Genomic DNA, 17,994 nt, shown 5'->3' with positions numbered 1-17,994 from the left:
AAAAAAAAAAAAAAAAAAAAAAAAAAAAAAAAAAAAAAAAAAAAAAAAAAAAAAAAAAAAAAAAAAAGAAAAAGAAAACAAAACAAACAAAAAAAAAATTTGCTGAGCAAGAAGGGAGCAAAAACAAAAACCTTGGCATAGTCCAGTAATTTCTGATTGTGCCCAGAATCTCTTAGTTTGTGTATGCTCTGCCATTGGGGCTTTAAGCAAGGTAAGGTAATGATTGTTGCTTCCACAGAACAGCCACCTGAAGGGGACCAAAATGGTATATAAATGCAGAGCACTCACTATATCTTCATGGAATTAGAGGATAAATATTTCAGAATATTAGATAAGGCCAGGTGTGGTGGCTCATGCTTGCAATTGTAGCACTTTTGGAGGCCGACCACTTTGGATCACTTTGAAGCCTGGAGTTTGAGACCAGCCAGACCAACATGGCAAAACCCCAGCTCTACTAAAAATACAAAAATTAGCCATGCATGGTGGTGAATGCCTGCAATCCCAACTACTCAGGAGACTGAGACAGGAGAATTGCTTGAAACCCGGAAGGCAGAGGTTGCAGTGAGCCAAGATGGCACCACTGCACTTAAGCCTGGCCAACGGAGCAAGACTCTGTGTTTAAAAGAAGTCAAAAAACAATAACAAAAAAAGTTGGCTAAGAGGAACTTGCCTCAGAATGGCAAACATCCACAGCTGTGTCTCATTATCAACTAGAGTAAAATATTGCTCAACAGGTAGATAGCATATGGACCAATAGAAATTTTTTCTTCTTCAGGAGTGAGGAAGCTTTGTGGCTCACTACAGTTGTTTATAATCATGAAGTGTCTAATGAGTCATCATAAATATAAACAGAATTTGGAGAAATGAGAATACACACTTTTAAACCAGAAGTTATGCCACCTGGGCAGGCTGCCCAGCAAGCAGAGACTAAACTACCAGTCCTCTTCTCCATTCAAAAGCGTTTCATTTATTCATTAATAAACCATGATATATGTGTATACATAGCATCATAATCATACCAAATAAGGTGTAAGTTAAATATTTTTTAATGGTTGAGACCAAAAGTTTTTGATCTCAATATGGAATGTAAAACCATATATTGATTTTGCCGTCTTTATTTGAATAGTATGAAGAACAAATGGGTAACAAATTGTGTGGTAAGACTAATTTATTTTCTCTCTTTGAAACTAAACCTCTCTAGAAAAATTTAGATAAATAAATTGAGAACTAATTTTTAAAATATTGTATTACTTCAACATTTCAAAATCAATAAGATTGGAAACTATATTTAAGTTAATATTAGGAATAATATAACCACTGTTGTTAACTAACAATCTAGCCAAACAATATGATACCTCAAAACTTGACCCAGATAGTATAAAATATTTACAGTCTTGGCTGATACCCAGATTTACAAGCTTCCAGTTTATAAAAATGCTGGTCGTTTATTTAACTCATTTTAATTATATATATTTATATACTTTAACATGTTAATATAAGTAATAATTATATATCTACAAGAGAATTGTAGGATACTTAGGAAATTCTTTAGACTTCTCATTAAAGAAATATAGAACGTTTTGTGATCTAAAAAGCCATTATTTGTATTTTTTTCTGAGAGGATTTTGTTTTTACTTTCAATTTTTGTAGGTACATAGTAGGTGTATATATTTATGGATTACATGCAATATTTTGATACAGACATGCAATGCATAATAATCACATAAGGGTAAATGGGTTATCTATCTCCTCAAGCGTTTATCCTTTGTGTTATAAACACCCCAAGCATACTCTTCTAGTTATTTTTAAATGTACAATTATTTTTTACTATAGTCACCCTGTTGTGCTGTCAAATACTCATTCATTATTTCTAACTACTTTTTGTACCCATCCCCCTCTTTTCCCCACTACCCTTCCCAGCCTCTGATAACCATCACTCTACTCTATCTCCATGAGTTCAATTATTTTAATTTTTTACTCCCACAAATAAGTGAGAACATGGAAAGTTTGTCTTTCTGTGCCTGGCTTGTCACTTAATATAATGATCTCCAGTTGTATCCATATTGTTGCAAATGGCAGGATCTCATTCTTTTTTATGGTTGAATAGTACTTGATTGTATGTATGTGTGTGTGTGTGTGTGTGTGTGTGTGTGTGTGTATATATATATATATATGCCACATTTTCTTTATCCATTCACCTTTTGATTGGCATTTAGATTGCTTCCAAATATTGGCTATTGTGAGTTGTGCTGCAGTAAACATGGGAATGGAGATATCTCTTCAATATGTTGATTTTCTTTCTTTTGGGTATATACTCCACATTGGAATTGCTGAATTGTATGGTAGCTCTAGTTTTAGTTTTTTTGAGGAAACTCTAGAGTGTTCTCCATAATAGTTGTATTAATTTGTACTGCTACTAACAGTGTGCAAGGGTTCCCTTTTCTCCACATTCTCACAAGTATTTGTTATTAACTGACTTTTGGATAAGTCATTTTAACTGGAGTGAGGTAATCCCTCACTGTAGTTTTGATTTGCATTTCTCTGATGACCAATGGTGTTGGTCACCTTTGCATATGCTATTTGTATGTCTTCTTTTGAAAAATGTCTATTCAGATCTTTTGCCCATTTTTAATTAGATTATTAATTTTTTTTCCTATAGTGTCGTTTGAGCTCCTTATATATTTCTGTTATTAATCCCTTGTCAAGTGGGTAGTCTGCAAACATTTTCTTCCATTTTGTGGGTTCCCTGTTCACTTTGTTGGTTGTTTCTTCGGCTGTGCAGAAGCTTTTTAACTTGATATGATCCCATTTGTCCATTTCTGCTTTCGTTTCCTATGCTTATATGGGGTATGACTCAAGCAATCTTTGCCCAGTCCAGTGTCCTGGAGAGTTTCCCCAATGTTTTATTTTTATAGTTTAATAGTTTGAAGTCTTAGATTGAAGTTTTTAATCTATTTTGATTTGTTTTTTTTTTAATATATGTTGAGAGATGGTAGTCTAGTTTCCTTCTCTTACATGTGAATATCCAGTTTTCCCAGCACCATTTATTGAAGAGACTGTCTTTTCCACCATGTATGCTCTTGGCACCTTTGTCAAAAATGAGTCCACTGTAGATGTGTAGCTTTATCTCTGCATGTGGTACTTTTATTTCTCATTGTGGTGAAATCAAAATCTCAAATTACACAGCCAATTAATTTATCTAATGATTCACCTTGATTTAGAATAGGCCCATGAAACCTATCCTGTTAATGGAAATGCTCCTTCTCTTGGAAATATAATTCTTCTGCCACCTGCAGTACATTTATATTGATCCTTAGAAACAAACAGCTCCTGCAGCCACATAGCTTCAGCAACAACTCTCCTATTATCTCTCAATTTCTATTCCTATCAGAAAAAGAATATTACACTCAAAAAACAAAAATAAATTATGAAGTTCTTGAGCAACCTGGAAATTACACAGCAGACATTTTCAGAAGGGAAAAATATATTCACACAGCTTCTCTGAGTTCCTGGGAGCTCATCTTGAGGAGTAGCAGTTACTCTTTACTGAGGAATAGCCACTTTTTCAGGTGATAGCAGTTTTCTGATCCTAGTTTGCCAGCAGGACAGGAGAACTTACTCCAACAGGGCTCAACTCATAAAGAAAACTCCAGCATCTTGCATCAGTTAAAATCCTACCCTGACTAACCTCAAACCAAGAGCTTATTGTAGGTAGATGGAACTCGGGTTCTCTAAGTCAATGGCATTTTTACAACCTTATGGACCTGTACTTAATAGCAGCTGGTCAGAGCTACAGACAGCAAGCAATAAGGACAACAAAACCATTTATAATTTGCTTACTTTTAAGGGGGTTTGGGCCTTGTGAATTTTTATCCAAGGGTGTTGTTTTGGTGGCACTATTAAGAGGAAGCCATGCAGGCTCCTGAGAAGAACCTAAATATAAGTAATAAGCTAATCTGTCTCATTTTGCTGGCTTATATTTACGGTCAGTTCCCTTTGATTGAATCACTGGTGATTGATATTATAATTAATACAGTTGAGAAAAAACCTCCAAACTCTAGAAAACTAGAAAAGAGTTATATTTTTTATTACTTTATACATAGGAGAGCCTTAATGATTTTTTTCTCATTTGAAAAAAATCTTTACAATATTTGTAAAATTTAGGAATTCAGAAATATCAATGTAGCTACTACAAGAGTGACACAAAGTAAGACAATTGATAAAAATTACAGATTTAATAGTAGGTAAGGGTTGTTTTCACAAGGCATAGCAATAACTTCTAAAGTTCAGGTATCTTATAAGATTTCATTATTATAATGAGACAAAATCATTCTTATAAAATATTTTCTGATTTGTAATACTCTGCTTTTCTTTGCAGCTGCAAGGGAAAGGGGAAACATTTTATTTTTATGAGGCTGAGATTTCACACATAAAGAGTTAGGCAGTCCCATAGCTAAAATTCTATTGGCACTAATACAAAAAGAAAAAATCTCAAGAAACTCATAATAGGAAAGGATGAAAGAAAATGGACTACCAAACATTTAATATTTACAGTTAGAAACATTTTTAAATGTTTTAAGTATCATTTTTCCTTCATAAATGGGATATATATTTTTTTCATTTTGTTCTGTGTACATTTGTGTCCAGAAACTTCCAAGTAATATTGCCTGTTTTTAACTTAATCTGATTATTAGTTATGTGTTGGTGCAAAAGTAATTGTGGTTTTAGGCACGCTGAGCTTTTTCAGCCTTAGCCCATGTTCTAGGTCACCTATTAAGATATAATTCTGGACTGAAGAAGAAGCTCTCCTGTTCCTTCCTCTATATACTCTGATTTTGATGAAAAGAAGCAATTCTTGAGTGGCTCAAGTTGATAAGTCTTGATTAAAAGGGACACCCAGAGAAATTCCAAATACCAGAAATGCTGCCGCTGCTGCTGCCTGACTCTTACTACAGAGTTAGTATCACTCCTGACCATGTACAAGGCACAAGTTGTCTCTAAATATGAGTCTCTCTACATGGGCTTCTCCTGTTTCTCTTCCTCTTTTACTTTATCTTTAAAAACAATTTTGTTTTATGTAGAATTTACTTCTTGTTTTTCACTCTTAAGAACTGGATTCCTCAGAAAACATGGGCTCATGAATAAATGAGCTATGGGAGACACACTTTGCTCCCAACTCCCTGTCCATTTCTGTTCTGTTTCAGAAGTTGGAGTGTAGAAGGATACAGTTATCCTTTGAGCCATTGTCTTTCAAGTTGTATTTAGAGGAAATTCTTCCCAGACTAAAAAATATTATCATTTAAAGATACTTTTGAATGCTCTCAATGTATTTTCATGTATTTATGAATTAAGGGGGTGGGAATTAAGGAAATTAAGGGGGTGGGAATGTGATAAACAAGTTCCGTCCCTTCCTTCCTTGACTCTGTCAGAGCCTTATGCTTTAATTAAATAACTTTTTTTCTGTGTAGAGAAGTTGGATTTTCAGGCAAGATCACAAAGATTGGGAAACTTCCTACCTTCAGGCTGGGTGGGTGTTGGTTGTAATTTTTCTCTAAGGCGTGGTAATTTCTGTTTTTCTGTGTTGTTTTCCAGGTTGGAATCCTGCAATCTAACTGTATTTTGTTGTCTAAATATATCTAATGCTCTCATCAGAAGCAAGAGCCTGATATTTCTGAATCTGTCAACTAATAATCTGTTGGATAATGGAGTGCAGCTTTTGTGTGAGGCCTTAAGACATCCAGAATGTTATCTAGAGAGACTGTCGTGAGTGTTTCTGTTTTGTTTTCTGTAGAGTCATTTTGCTTGGTTCTGTGTAGCTTAATTACGATCTGTTGGGGAAACTGCTTGGGTCCTGACACTAACTGGCTTGATTGTCAATCCTGAATAAGCTCTACATGCATCCACCTTCTCTTCCTCTACTTCCCTCTCTTATTTCACTTTTAGACCTATCTTTTTTTTTTCTGATTGACCTCTTTATTTTCATTCTTTTTTAAGCTTTCCCTCTTGCCTTCCATGTTTTGTTTCATCATATCCTGGACACAGCTGCAGTGGAATTGGTAATTTAAATAGATTTGTTGAGGTTACTTCTATAGTTGAGATATGGGGGTTATAAGTCCCACTGATTTCCCTGTGAAGGAGAAGAGAAGCATGAGCTTCCGGAATTGACAGATCCTTTCCCATCTGTGTTTCTCCTTCAGCTTAGAAAGCTGTGGTCTCACAGAGGCTGGCTGTGAGGATCTTTCTTTGGCTCTCATCAGCAATAAAAGACTGACACATTTGTGCTTGGCAGACAATGTCTTGGGAGATGGTGGAGTAAAGCTTATAGGTGATGCCTTGCAACATCCACAATGTACTCTACAGAGCCTTGTGTAAGTGTTCAAGTTTTATCCTTTAAATATATTATATATTTAGAAATAAGTTTAAAATAGCAAAATGTTATGAACACATTCTGTCCCTTGCTTTTTCCCTGTTACCCTTAATGAAAAAGAAGGTGATGATGATATTAATAATTGCCATTTGTTGTGTCCTAACTCTACTCTAGATCTTGTGTCAAGTATGTTTAATTTGCACAATAGTACCTGATGGCGTCAAATTGGCCACTTGATTTTGAGGTGCCTCACTCTACAGGTGATGAACGTGAGCCTTAGAAAGATAATGCTTAATGTCTCACAAGAAGATGATGAATTCAGAACTAAAGCCTACCACCTATCCTACTCTATAATCTGAGCTCAGAACAGAAATACAGCACTTTGTTGTATGTCTGAATCACATTGTGATTATTCTGTTCAGTTTCATTAGGTAATTTTATAAACATGGAATTAATAAGCCAAAGTTTTAACTTGGTAAAATATGGTTAAATTGCCTCCCAGATAGATTGTTTATATCCCCAGCAGCAGTCTAGAGGCCTACACTTTAACATCTTCATTGGACATCTACAATCTTTTTGACCAATGATAATCAGATAGTTGAAAGGTAACTTTTAATTTAAATGTTGAGCATTTTTTCAAGTGTTTTTGGCCTTTTATATTCAGGAATTTCCTCTTCATAGGCTGTTATCTTCTGATGTTTTCTATTATATATGTTATATATTATAGTTATTAATACCACATGTACGTTACATATATTATAAACAATTTTCTTAGCATGTTGCTTTATTTCTAACTTTATGGTCATTTTTAGAACAGATAAGTTTAAAATTTTTTGTGAGGTCAAATTCTGCCTCATGACTTCAAGAAGTTTTGTCATAATTGGAAGCACCTTTCTTTTAAAAAATACACTTACGTCATCTCATACTCTAGAGTTTAATTTTAACATTTACATGTTAAATTATTCCAAATTTAACTTTGTTATAAGGCTTAAACTTATTTACCCCCTATATAAGACCTGTTGTACAAAAAGCAGTAATGGCATAATATGTATTTTCCTTACAGATTGAAAATGACACTTCTATTACATACAAAGAGTACTTACTTTATTATGATTACTCTTATTCTACTCGATCTGTTTCTCTGTTCCATGGAGTTAGTTCTGCAACAGGGTAATATATATATATATATATATATATGTAATGTAACAAGGCTAGCATTTGATGTATCATAAGAAAAGTGCTGAAGAATATGAATTTAGTTTGTAGCCCAATTTGATGTAAATCTGTTTCCCAAATGAGATAGGCTGGCAGTGAAGGTGTTTCCTTTGAGATGAAATGTTGGCAAATAGGTAGGGATCAAATCATGAAATCTTTTCAAAGAGAGAAATCTCTGGACAGCACAGCAATGATTCCATCTCTCCTCACATTGTCCATCCTGTAGGCTGAGGCGTTGTCATTTTACTTCACTTAGCACTGAGCATCTGTCAACTTCTCTGCTGCACAACAAGAGCCTGACACATCTGGATCTAGGATCAAACTCTCTACAAGACAATGGAGTGAAGCTTCTGTGTGATGTCTTTCGGCATCCAAGCTGCAATCTTCAGGACTTGGAGTAGGTTTTCTGTTACTTTACTTTTGTGCAGTTTCAACAACAGAGTGTCTGGGGAAATAAAGAAAGGCTGAGAACTGAGAACTATCAGAGGACAGAATATACAGCTGATTTTCTCTCATTCTGCCTGAGACAAGCTGAGGAAGTCTGCTCATCAGATTTTTAAAAATAATTACCATAGTAATTCTAACCAACTTTCCTCAGGTAAGGAGGACCACAGGCATCAATCTGAACAGTAGCCACTTTATTCTTTCCTTGGTTGTGCCCTAGTGAATCTACTGTGTGTCCTCTACTTTTATCCATGAAGCCGAAATTGTGCTCTGCTAGTTTTTCTTTTAGATTTATATTTAAACTCAGGTTTGTAATTAAGTCAACTTTGAAAGAATGGGAAGGGGATTTTTAACAATATCCTGCACATTTTTAAACTCCAACCATTTTTATTAATATTATGTTCTCTCAGTCTGTGAGCAGGTATACATACATATGCATTGTATGTGTATATATAATTGTGATTGCTACATGGACATGACTTTGGGGTTTCCTTTTCACTAGATAGTATTTCAGAAATACATTTATCAAGGTGTGCATGCTGAGAATAAAAAAAGAAATACAATATTTATTTTGAATTATCTTCTTGATTATTTTTAATGACTGTATGGTATTTAGTATTTCATTGCATAAATATTTTGGCTGGAGTGAATCAAGACAGAGTCATCACTTAGCAATCTCAGCTTATTTTCCTACCAGGGCCTCCCATGTGACCAGTAACTTTTGTGAGTCATTAAGGGTCTAACCTCAGAATAGTTTTTTAGATCTATAAGGTCGAGCTCTTTGGTAGACCCAGAAGTATTTGTCTTGACTGGACTGACTCATAATAACTAAACTTCCAAATCAGTTTAATAGCTTAATGTGACACCTATAAACATTAAGGTAATTATACTCCAATAAATACCTTTATTTACTTTAGGAAAATATAGATATGGGTTACTATGTGATTCTCTGGAATTACATTGATCATTATTCAACTGGAAAACAAAGTTTTACTTAATGGAAAACTTTGCTAAATCCAATGTCTTCATTTAACTAAAGAGATATAATTTCTAAGTGACCTATATACTCAAGGTCTCTGCTAGCCCATTTTCTCTCCTTACCATTGCTGTAAACAAAGCTGCACTTTTCTTAGTTACCTTCCAAAACCTCTATGCATACCATGTCAATTTTCTTAACCAATGTTTGCAACCAGTATGAGCTAGATGCCAAGGGAACTAAAAGTCACTAAGGTGATGCGTTTGTCCTCAAGTAACATAAAATGGTGATAACGGAAATAAATATAAAGCAAATGATAATATATTCCATATGCTGTTGTAAGGATACAGCAAAAGTCTCAGGGATTAAGGCTGGGACTTCACAGTAGAGACAGAGTTACTTTAGGCTTGAGAAACGATGAAGATTCTTTTATGTGGGGATATGCTAAACAGGAGAAATGGAGAGAGAAAGTAGAAGAGAAACAACAGCAAATATGATATAGTTGGAGAAGATGCATGTGTATGGGTAGAGAATAACATAGGGGTAAAGTATGGAAAGAGAAAGCTTGCAGCCAGATTGTAAGTGCTCTTGAATGCCATGCAAAGGACCTGGAATAAATATCTTTTTATATGTAGCTTTCTTCTTTGGAGGTAATACTTTGAGATAGATTCCTGAAAACTTTTTTTACTTAAAGATATATTAAAAACTGAAAGCACAGAGATCTGTGGGTTTCTTGGGAAAGCTTATATTTGTTTTTTAAAGTATTGGTAAAAATAAATGTTTATACCCTAGACTTTTAAAGCTCTTTGTGGAAGTAGATAAGCTGTTTGTGGAAGAAGACAATTTTACCTGCTGGTTTCTTCTGCTCATTAAGAATTCCCATCTGTTTTACTGATAAATTAGAACCTTTCATGTATGTCCTGGATTGTAGATAGAAAAGAGACAGAAAAGAGGTTCAAATACCTGGGTATATCTCCTGGGAAGAAACTTATTAAGCCTCACAATGGAAGGATTCACTTTTCCTATTGTATTTCTTATAGGCTAATGGGCTGTGTTCTCAGTAATGCATGTTGTCTGGATCTGGCTTCTGTTATTCTGAACAACCCAAATCTGAGGAGTCTGGACCTTGGGAACAACGATTTGCAGGATGATGGAGTGAAAATTCTGTGTGACGCTTTGCGACATCCAAACTGTAACATTCAGAGGCTCAGGTGAGTTCAGCTTTCCATTAGGAAAATGATGCCTATTTGGTAGCTGGTATAGCTAGAAAATATCTAGTGTATGGATAGAGGGAAAAAAATAAATGGGGCTAGAAGGTAAGTTACTCTCAGAAATAAGAATCTAAATTTCAAATAAATAGGCCAATGTACTGTATGTTCTTTAGTGTAGAAGCCATATTTCGAGTTTCTTTGTGTCCTCTTTAGTACCTTGGACAAACACTTATTGTGTAAGTAGTACCTAGATTGGGTCTCCCATGTTCTGTCATCCTTAAGATATTCTAATTGTCTTTGAATTGATTTTTTTTAATTAAATTTAAGATTTTACTAATTATCTTCTATCTGTAAAATACTATTTTCTTAAGGAACTTGTAAGCTAATAAAATCACATTCTGTATTGTGGACATTTCTTATATTCAATTCTGTATCTAGATTTTATTTAATTTTGAACTGATTGGCTAGTATATTTTCACTTATTCAACATGAATTCTTGATCTCAGGGTCAAGAATTGTGCTCAGTATATGGGAAGCTCAGACATAATGATATGTCTCAGCCTTTAGAAATTTAAGAGTCTTCCAGAGAAATCTCCCCTGACTCTTCAAAGAAAATGCAGCTTTTATATTTCCACTGGCTGTATATTTTTATAATAACAATGATGATGCTATAACTGTGAGGTCTGTGATTTAATTTTATCCTACTTATAACCTAATAAATCTACTTGTTACTGTTTCATGATGCTGGCCCAAAACAAAACCCACAAGACTCTTATCAGAGACAAAGGACTTTATTACTTGTAACAGAGCAAAAGCATGAGCATTAGCATGTTTGTATCAGTTCCTTTTGTCAACCAAGTTCACAGGGCTGACAAAGAGGGCCCAGACAGATGCCTGCATGTGCAGCACTGAGATTCAGAGACCCGGGATTTTACAACAAGCAGTAATAAGCCTGTTCTTTGTCCCTCAGTGTTGCTCATTACAAACACAACCCTGGAAAACAGCTCAGGTAGGGTTGTCAGGGCCTTGCATTTTTGTTTGCAAACATGTAGAGAAAGAAAGACCTATGGAAGAATATCTCCCAAAAATATCTACCCCTTGTTTCTACACAGTAAAGTCTTGGCTTCTGGTGAATTTTCACATGAATATGCTACTCCACTGGCCACTCTGATTAACAGAGACTGGGACCAAATCTGTTCAATTAATCTCATCTACTTAATCAAAGCTACTAATAACAAGACTCCAGGTACAGGATGAGACCAACATGTAGTACTGATTTCAAAAACATTCCCACAGAATTCTGACTCAGTCAACTGAGTAAGTCCCAAGAGGGACTAATAGGTCTTTTAAGCATTAGAACCCATAAAAGGGAGTCTAAAATGACCTGCCATTCTTTGGCGTCTCCGGCAATAAAAAAAAAGGGCAAAAGATGGCCCAAAAGTAACCATCTTCCACAGTAAAGAGATAGTTAGCAGTCCACTCTTCCCCACATGCAAGCGTGTAACTGAAAGGAGCACAGGTCACTCTAATTTTGGATTTTCTATTATATTTTATTTGGGTAGCTATTGCACTAGTTTTGTTAAGCCAGCTGAGCAGTCTCACTGGTAGTTGTAGCTGCCTCATTTCCATACATGGCATATTCCAAGACTGTTCTGGCATCAAGAGAAGCTTGCAGATTTGTATCACATTGAAACAAGGTTGTGCTAGTGATTGTGTTTGTATACATATGATAAGGCTCCACATTAGGAGGCTGCTATTGATGGCATCAGGCACAGCAAAGTAGTTCAGGACCTGCTATGTCTACACAAGATTTTCTGTTTTCATAGTATGCAGATAGGCATGACAAACCAGGCAATGGGTTGGTCTGTCAGCTGCAGTTGCTACTTAGACTCCACACACTACAAAATTATTTTGCCAGTCTGAAATGTTGCATCTAGGAGAAAAAAGAGAGCATTAATTATTCTCCCCAGTCTCCACACCTCCAGGTTCTAAGGTGTTCCTTTCCAAATATTGTTGCTGCTCTTCCCCTACAACGATGAAATCAGTTTGTCCCATCCCAGTGGCTAGAACTTCACCTGTTCTCCAATTATCCTTTGTTTGCACGCAGACCTTTGGTCTGGAGAAACCATATAGATGGGAGACAGAGAAAAACATCTTCACAATAGTTACAGAAACCCATTATATCCCATATATTATATTCCAATTCTATATTATCTCTTAAATATCAAAGGCAAATTATGAAACTTTGAAGTCTCTGATCTACTTTTTAAAAATATGGGTAAAGATAAATTCAATTTTATAATTTTCCTGTATACTCATTTTTTTTTCCAGCAAAAGATATTGAAATTTTTCTCTCCTATGCTTGGCAGGGACATCTTTGTTATAAAGCAAATATTCATTGGTGCATGGATCTGTTCCTGGGTTCTCTATTCTTTTCCATTGACCTGTTTGTAATTCCCAGTTCCAACAATGCATTGTCTTAATTAATATAGCTCTATAATAAACCCTGATACCCACAACAGCAAGTCTTCCCATCTTCTTAAAGAGAATTTTGGCTCTTCTTCCACTTTACACTTCCAAATAAATTGGAAATATAAACTTAACAAGTTACAGGCACATGTACTGCCCCCAACATACCTATATGTTGGCATCTTGAATTGCATTGCATTAACTTTATCAGTGAGTCTCCTGATACACCAAAAAGACATACCTCATTTATTTAGTTCTATCAATAACGCTTAGTAATTTTTTCTTGAGTGGTCTTGTATTTTGTTACTGGTTAACTATTCCAAAGTGCTTGCTATATTTCATGCTGTTGTAAATGATTGTTTTACTTATTTTTTTGTTGTGTTTATACACAGGAACACAGGGTTTTTTAAAAGCTGGTTTCCTATCCAATAGCCTGCCACATTCTATTGCTTATTCTAGTTGCTAATTTGTAGATAATTTTGTATTTTCTGGGCATACAATCACATCATTTGGGCATAATACAATGTAGTTGTTTCTTCCTTTTCTGATCTTACATTCTTTTTTCCTTTTTAATATGCTTTAGTAACTGTTAATATATGTGATACAACATTAATATGTTGGGGATAATGAACTTTCATATGTTGTTCCCAATGTTTAAAGCACAATTCACAATTTCAGTGGTCCACCAATTTATCAATTTAAGGAAATTGCCTTCTACACCTAGTTTGCTAGGAATATTCTTTTTCTTTTTTTAAAAAAAATATACTTTAAGTTCTGGGATACATGTGCAGAACGTGCAGGTTTGTTACACAGGTATACAAATGCCATGGTGGTTTGCTACACCCATCAACCCATCATCTGCATTAGGTATTTCTCTTAATACTATGCCTCCCCTAGACCCTATCCCCGGAAAAGTCCCAGTGTGTGATGTTCCCCTCCCTGTGTCCATGTGTTCTGATTGTTCAGCTCCTCTTTATGAGTGAGAACATGCAGTGTTTAGTTATCTTTTTTTAAAATATATTTTATTACATCTAAGGTTTTGGGGTACATGTGAAGAACATGCAAGATTGTTGCATAGGTACATACATGGCAATGTGGTTTGCTGCCTTCCTCCCCATCACCTATATCTGGCATTTCTCCCCATGTTATCCTTCCCCAACTCCCCACCGTCCTCCACTAGATCCCCCCCACAGACCCAAATGTGTGATGTTCCCCTCCCTGTGTCCATGTGTTCTCATTGTTCAACACCCGCCTATGAGTGACAACATGCATTGTTTGATTTTCTCTTCTGTCAGTTTGCTGAGAATGATGGTTTCCAGGTTCATCCATGTCCCTACAAAGAACACGAACTCATCGTTTTTGATGGCTTCATAGTATTCCACAGCATATATGTGCCACATTTTCCCTGTCCAGTCTATCATCAATGGGCATTTGGGTTGGTTCCAAGTCTTTGCTATTTTAAACAGTGCTGCAATGAACATACGTGTGCATGTGTCCTTATTATAGAACGATTTATACTCCTTTGGGTATATACCCAGTAATGGGATTGCTGGGTCAAGTGGAATTTCTGTTTCTAGATCCTTGAGGAATCGCCACACTGTCTTCCACAATGGTTGAACTAATTTACACTCCCACCAACAGTGTAAAAGTGTTCCTATTTCTGCACATCCTCTCCAGCATCTGTTGTCTCTAGATTTTTTAATGATCGCCACTCTAACTGGCATGAGATGGCATCTCAATGTAGTTTTTGATTTGCATTTCTCTAATGACCAATGATGATAAGCATTTTTTCGTATGTTTTTTGACCTCATATATGTCTTCTTGTTTTGTAAAGTGTCTGTTCATATCCTTCGCCCACTTTTGAATGGGTTTGTTTGTTTTTTTCTTGTAAATCTGTTTTAGTTCTTTGTAGATTCTGGATATTAGCCCTTTGTCAGATGGGTAGATTGCAACAATTTTTCCCCATTCTGTTGGTTGCCGATTCACTCTAATGATTGTTTCTTTTGCTGTGCATCAGCTGTGGAGTTTGATTAGGTCCCATTTGTCTATTTTGGCTTTTGTCGCTAGTGCTTTTGGTGTTTTAGTCATGAAGTCCTTGCCTATGCCTATGTCCTGAATGGTTTTGCCTAGGTTTTCTTCTAGGGCTTTTATGGTGTTAGGTATTATGTTTAAGTCTTTAATCCATCTGGAGTTAATTTTAATGTAAGGTGTGAAGAAGGGGTCCAGTTTCTGTGTTCTGCACATGGCTAGCCAGTTTTCCCCAATACCATTTATTAAACAGGGACTCCTTTCCCCATTGCTTGTTTTTGTCAGGTATGTCAAAGATGAGATGGTTGTAGATGTGTGGCATTGCTTCTGAGGCCTCTGTTCTGTTCCATTGGTCTACATCTCTGTTTTGGTACCAGTACTACGCTGTTTCGATTACTGTAGCCTTGTAGTTTAGTTTGAAGTCAGGTAGTGTGATGCCTCCAGCTTTGTTCTTTTTGCTTAGAATTGACTTGGCTATGCAGGCTCCCTTTTGATTCCATATGAAGTTTAAGGTGGTTTTTTTCCAGTTCTGTGAAGAAGGTCATTGGTAGCTTGATGAGGATAGCGTTGAATCTGTAAATTACTTTTGGCAGTATGACCATTTTCTCAATATTGATTCTTCCTAACCATGAACATGGAATGTTTCTCCATCTGTTTGTGTCCTCTCTTATTTCGTTGAGCAGTGGCTTGTAGTTCTCCTTGAAGAGGTCCTTTACATTCGTTGTTAGGTGTATTCCCAGGTGTTTTATTATCTTTGTAGCAATTGTGAATGGCAGTTCATTCTTGATTTGGCTCTCTTTAAGTCTGTTATTGGTGTATGGGAATACTTGTCATTTCTGCACATTGATTTTGTATCCTGAGACTTTGCTGAAGTTGCTTATCAGTTTCAGGAGATTTTGGGCTGAGACAACGGGGTCTTCTAAATATACAATCATGTCGTCTGCAAATAGAGACAATTTGACTTCCTCCTTTCCTATTTGAATACCCTTTATTTCATTTTCTTGCCTGATTGCTCTGGCTAGAACTTCCAATATTATATTGAATAGAAGTGGTGAGAGAGGGCATCCTTGTCTAGTGCCAGATTTCAAAGGGAATGCTTCCAGTTTTTGCCCATTCAGTACAATACTGGCTGTTGGTTTGTCGTAAGTAGCTTTTATTATTTTGAGATACATTCCATCTATACCTAGTTTATTGAGAGTTTTTAGCATAAAGGGCTGTTGAATTTTGTTGAAGGCCATCTCTGCATCTATTGAGATAATCATGTGGTTTTTGTCTTTGATTCTGTTTATGTGGTGAATTACATTTATAGACTTGAGTGTGTTGAACCAGCCTTGCATCCCTGGGATGAAGTCTACTTGATCGTGATGGATAAGCTTTTTGATGTGCTGTTGCAATCGGTTTACTAGTATTTTATTGAAGATTTTTGCATCTGTGTTCATCATGGATATTGGCCTGAAGTTTTCTTTTCCTGTTGAGTCTCTTCAGGGTTTTGGTATCAGGATGATGTTGGTCTCATACAATGATTTAGGAAGGATTCCATCTTTTTGGATTGTTTGGAATAGTTTCAGAAGGAGTGGTACCAGCTCTTCTTTGTATGTTTGGTAGAATTCAGCTCTGAACCCATCTGGACCTGGGCTTTTTTTGGTGGGTAGACTATTAATTGCTACCTCAACTTCAGCCCTTGTTATTGGTCTATTCAGGGTTACAACTTCTTCCTGGTTTAGGCTTGGGAGGATGCAAGTGTCTAGGAATTTATCCATTTCTTCCAAGTTTACTGGTTTGTGTGCAAAGAGTTGTTTGTAGTAATCTCTGATCATAGTTTGTATTTCTGTGGAATCTGTGGTGATATCCCCTTTATCATTTTTTATTGCATCTATTTGATTCTTCTCTTTTCTTTTTTATTAATCTGGCTACTGGTCTATTTTGTTGATCTTTTCAAAACACCAGCTCCTGAATTTATTAATTTTTTGAAGGGTTTTTTGTTTCTCTATCTCCTTCAATTCTGCTCTGATCTTAGTTATTTCTTGTCTTCTGCTAGGTTTTGAGTTTTTTTTTTATCTTGTTCTTCTAGCTCTCTCAATTTTGATGATAGGGTGTCAATTTTAGATCTTTCCTTGCTTCTCATGTGGGCATTTATTGCTATATATTTTCCTCTAGATACTGCTTTAAATGTATCTCAGAGATTCTGGTACGTTGTGTCTTCATTCTCGTTGATTTTGAAGAACATCTTTATTTCTGCCTTCGTTTCATTGTTTATCCAGTCAACATTCAAGAGCCAGTTGTTCAGTTTCCATGAAGCTGTGCAGTTCTGAGTTAGTTTCTGAATTCTGAGTTCTAGCTTGATTGCACGGTGGTCTGAGAGACTGTTTCTTATGATTTCCATTATTTTGCATTTGCTGAGGAGTGATTTACTTCCAAATATGTGATCATTTTTAGAGTAGGTGTGATGTGGTGCTGAGAACAATGTATATTCTGTGGATTTGGGGTGGAGAGTTCTGTACATGTCTATTAGGTTTGCTTGGTCCAGGTCTGAGTTCAAGTCCTGGATATCCTTGTTAATTTTCTGCCTTGTTGATCTGTCTAATATTGACAATGGGGTGTTAAAGCCTCCCACTATTATTGTGTGGGAGTCTAAGTCTCTTTGTAAGTCATTAAGAACTTGCTTTATGTATCTGGGTGCTCCTGTATTGGGTGCATATATATTTAGGATCATTAGCGCTTCTTGTTGCATTGATTCTTTTACCATTATGTAATGTCCTTCTTTGTATCTTTTTATTTTTGTTGGTTTAAAGTCTGTTTTATCAGAGACTAGGATTGCACCTCCTGCTGTTGTTTTGCTCTCCATTTGCTTGGTAAATCTTCCTCCATCCCTTTATTTTGAGCCTATGTGTATCCTTGCATGTGAGATGGGTTTCCTGGATACAGCACACTGATGGGTTTTGGCTTATTATCCAATTTGTCAGTCTGTGTCTTTTTATTGGGGCATTTAGCCCATATACATTTAAGGTTAATATTGTTATGTGTGCATTTGATCCTGCCATTTTGATGCTAGCTGGTTGTTTTGCCTGTTAGTTGATACAGTTTCTTCATTGTGTTGATGCTCTGTACCATTTGGTACATTTTTGGAGTGGCTGGTACTGGTTGTTCCTTTCTATGTTTAGTGCTTCTTTCAGGAGCTCTTGTAAAGCAGGCCTGGTGGTGATGAAATCTCTGAGTAATTGCTTGTTTGTAAAGGATTTTATTTTTCCTTTGCTTATGAAACTTAGTTTGGCTGGATATGAAAT

General features: G+C 35.9%; 1 protein-coding gene across 1 annotated transcript in view; it reads left to right on the top strand.

Moving 5' to 3' along the window:
* NLRP14 (NLR family pyrin domain containing 14) overlaps positions 1-17,994 on the top strand; it is a 59,475-nt gene that overhangs the window by 32,371 nt on the left and 9,110 nt on the right. The window contains exons 7-10 of the mRNA XM_017507192.2: positions 5,593-5,763; positions 6,198-6,368; positions 7,809-7,979; positions 10,043-10,213. Coding sequence (XP_017362681.1) covers positions 5,593-5,763; positions 6,198-6,368; positions 7,809-7,979; positions 10,043-10,213 — 684 coding nt within the window. The remainder of the gene's footprint in view (positions 1-5,592; positions 5,764-6,197; positions 6,369-7,808; positions 7,980-10,042; positions 10,214-17,994) is intronic.

This window comes from Cebus imitator, unplaced genomic scaffold (genome assembly GCF_001604975.1).
Source record: "Cebus imitator isolate Cc_AM_T3 unplaced genomic scaffold, Cebus_imitator-1.0 Scaffold370, whole genome shotgun sequence".
In the NCBI taxonomy this organism is placed as follows: domain Eukaryota; kingdom Metazoa; phylum Chordata; class Mammalia; order Primates; family Cebidae; genus Cebus; species Cebus imitator.
This window is presented reverse-complemented; position numbering and strand designations above follow the sequence as displayed.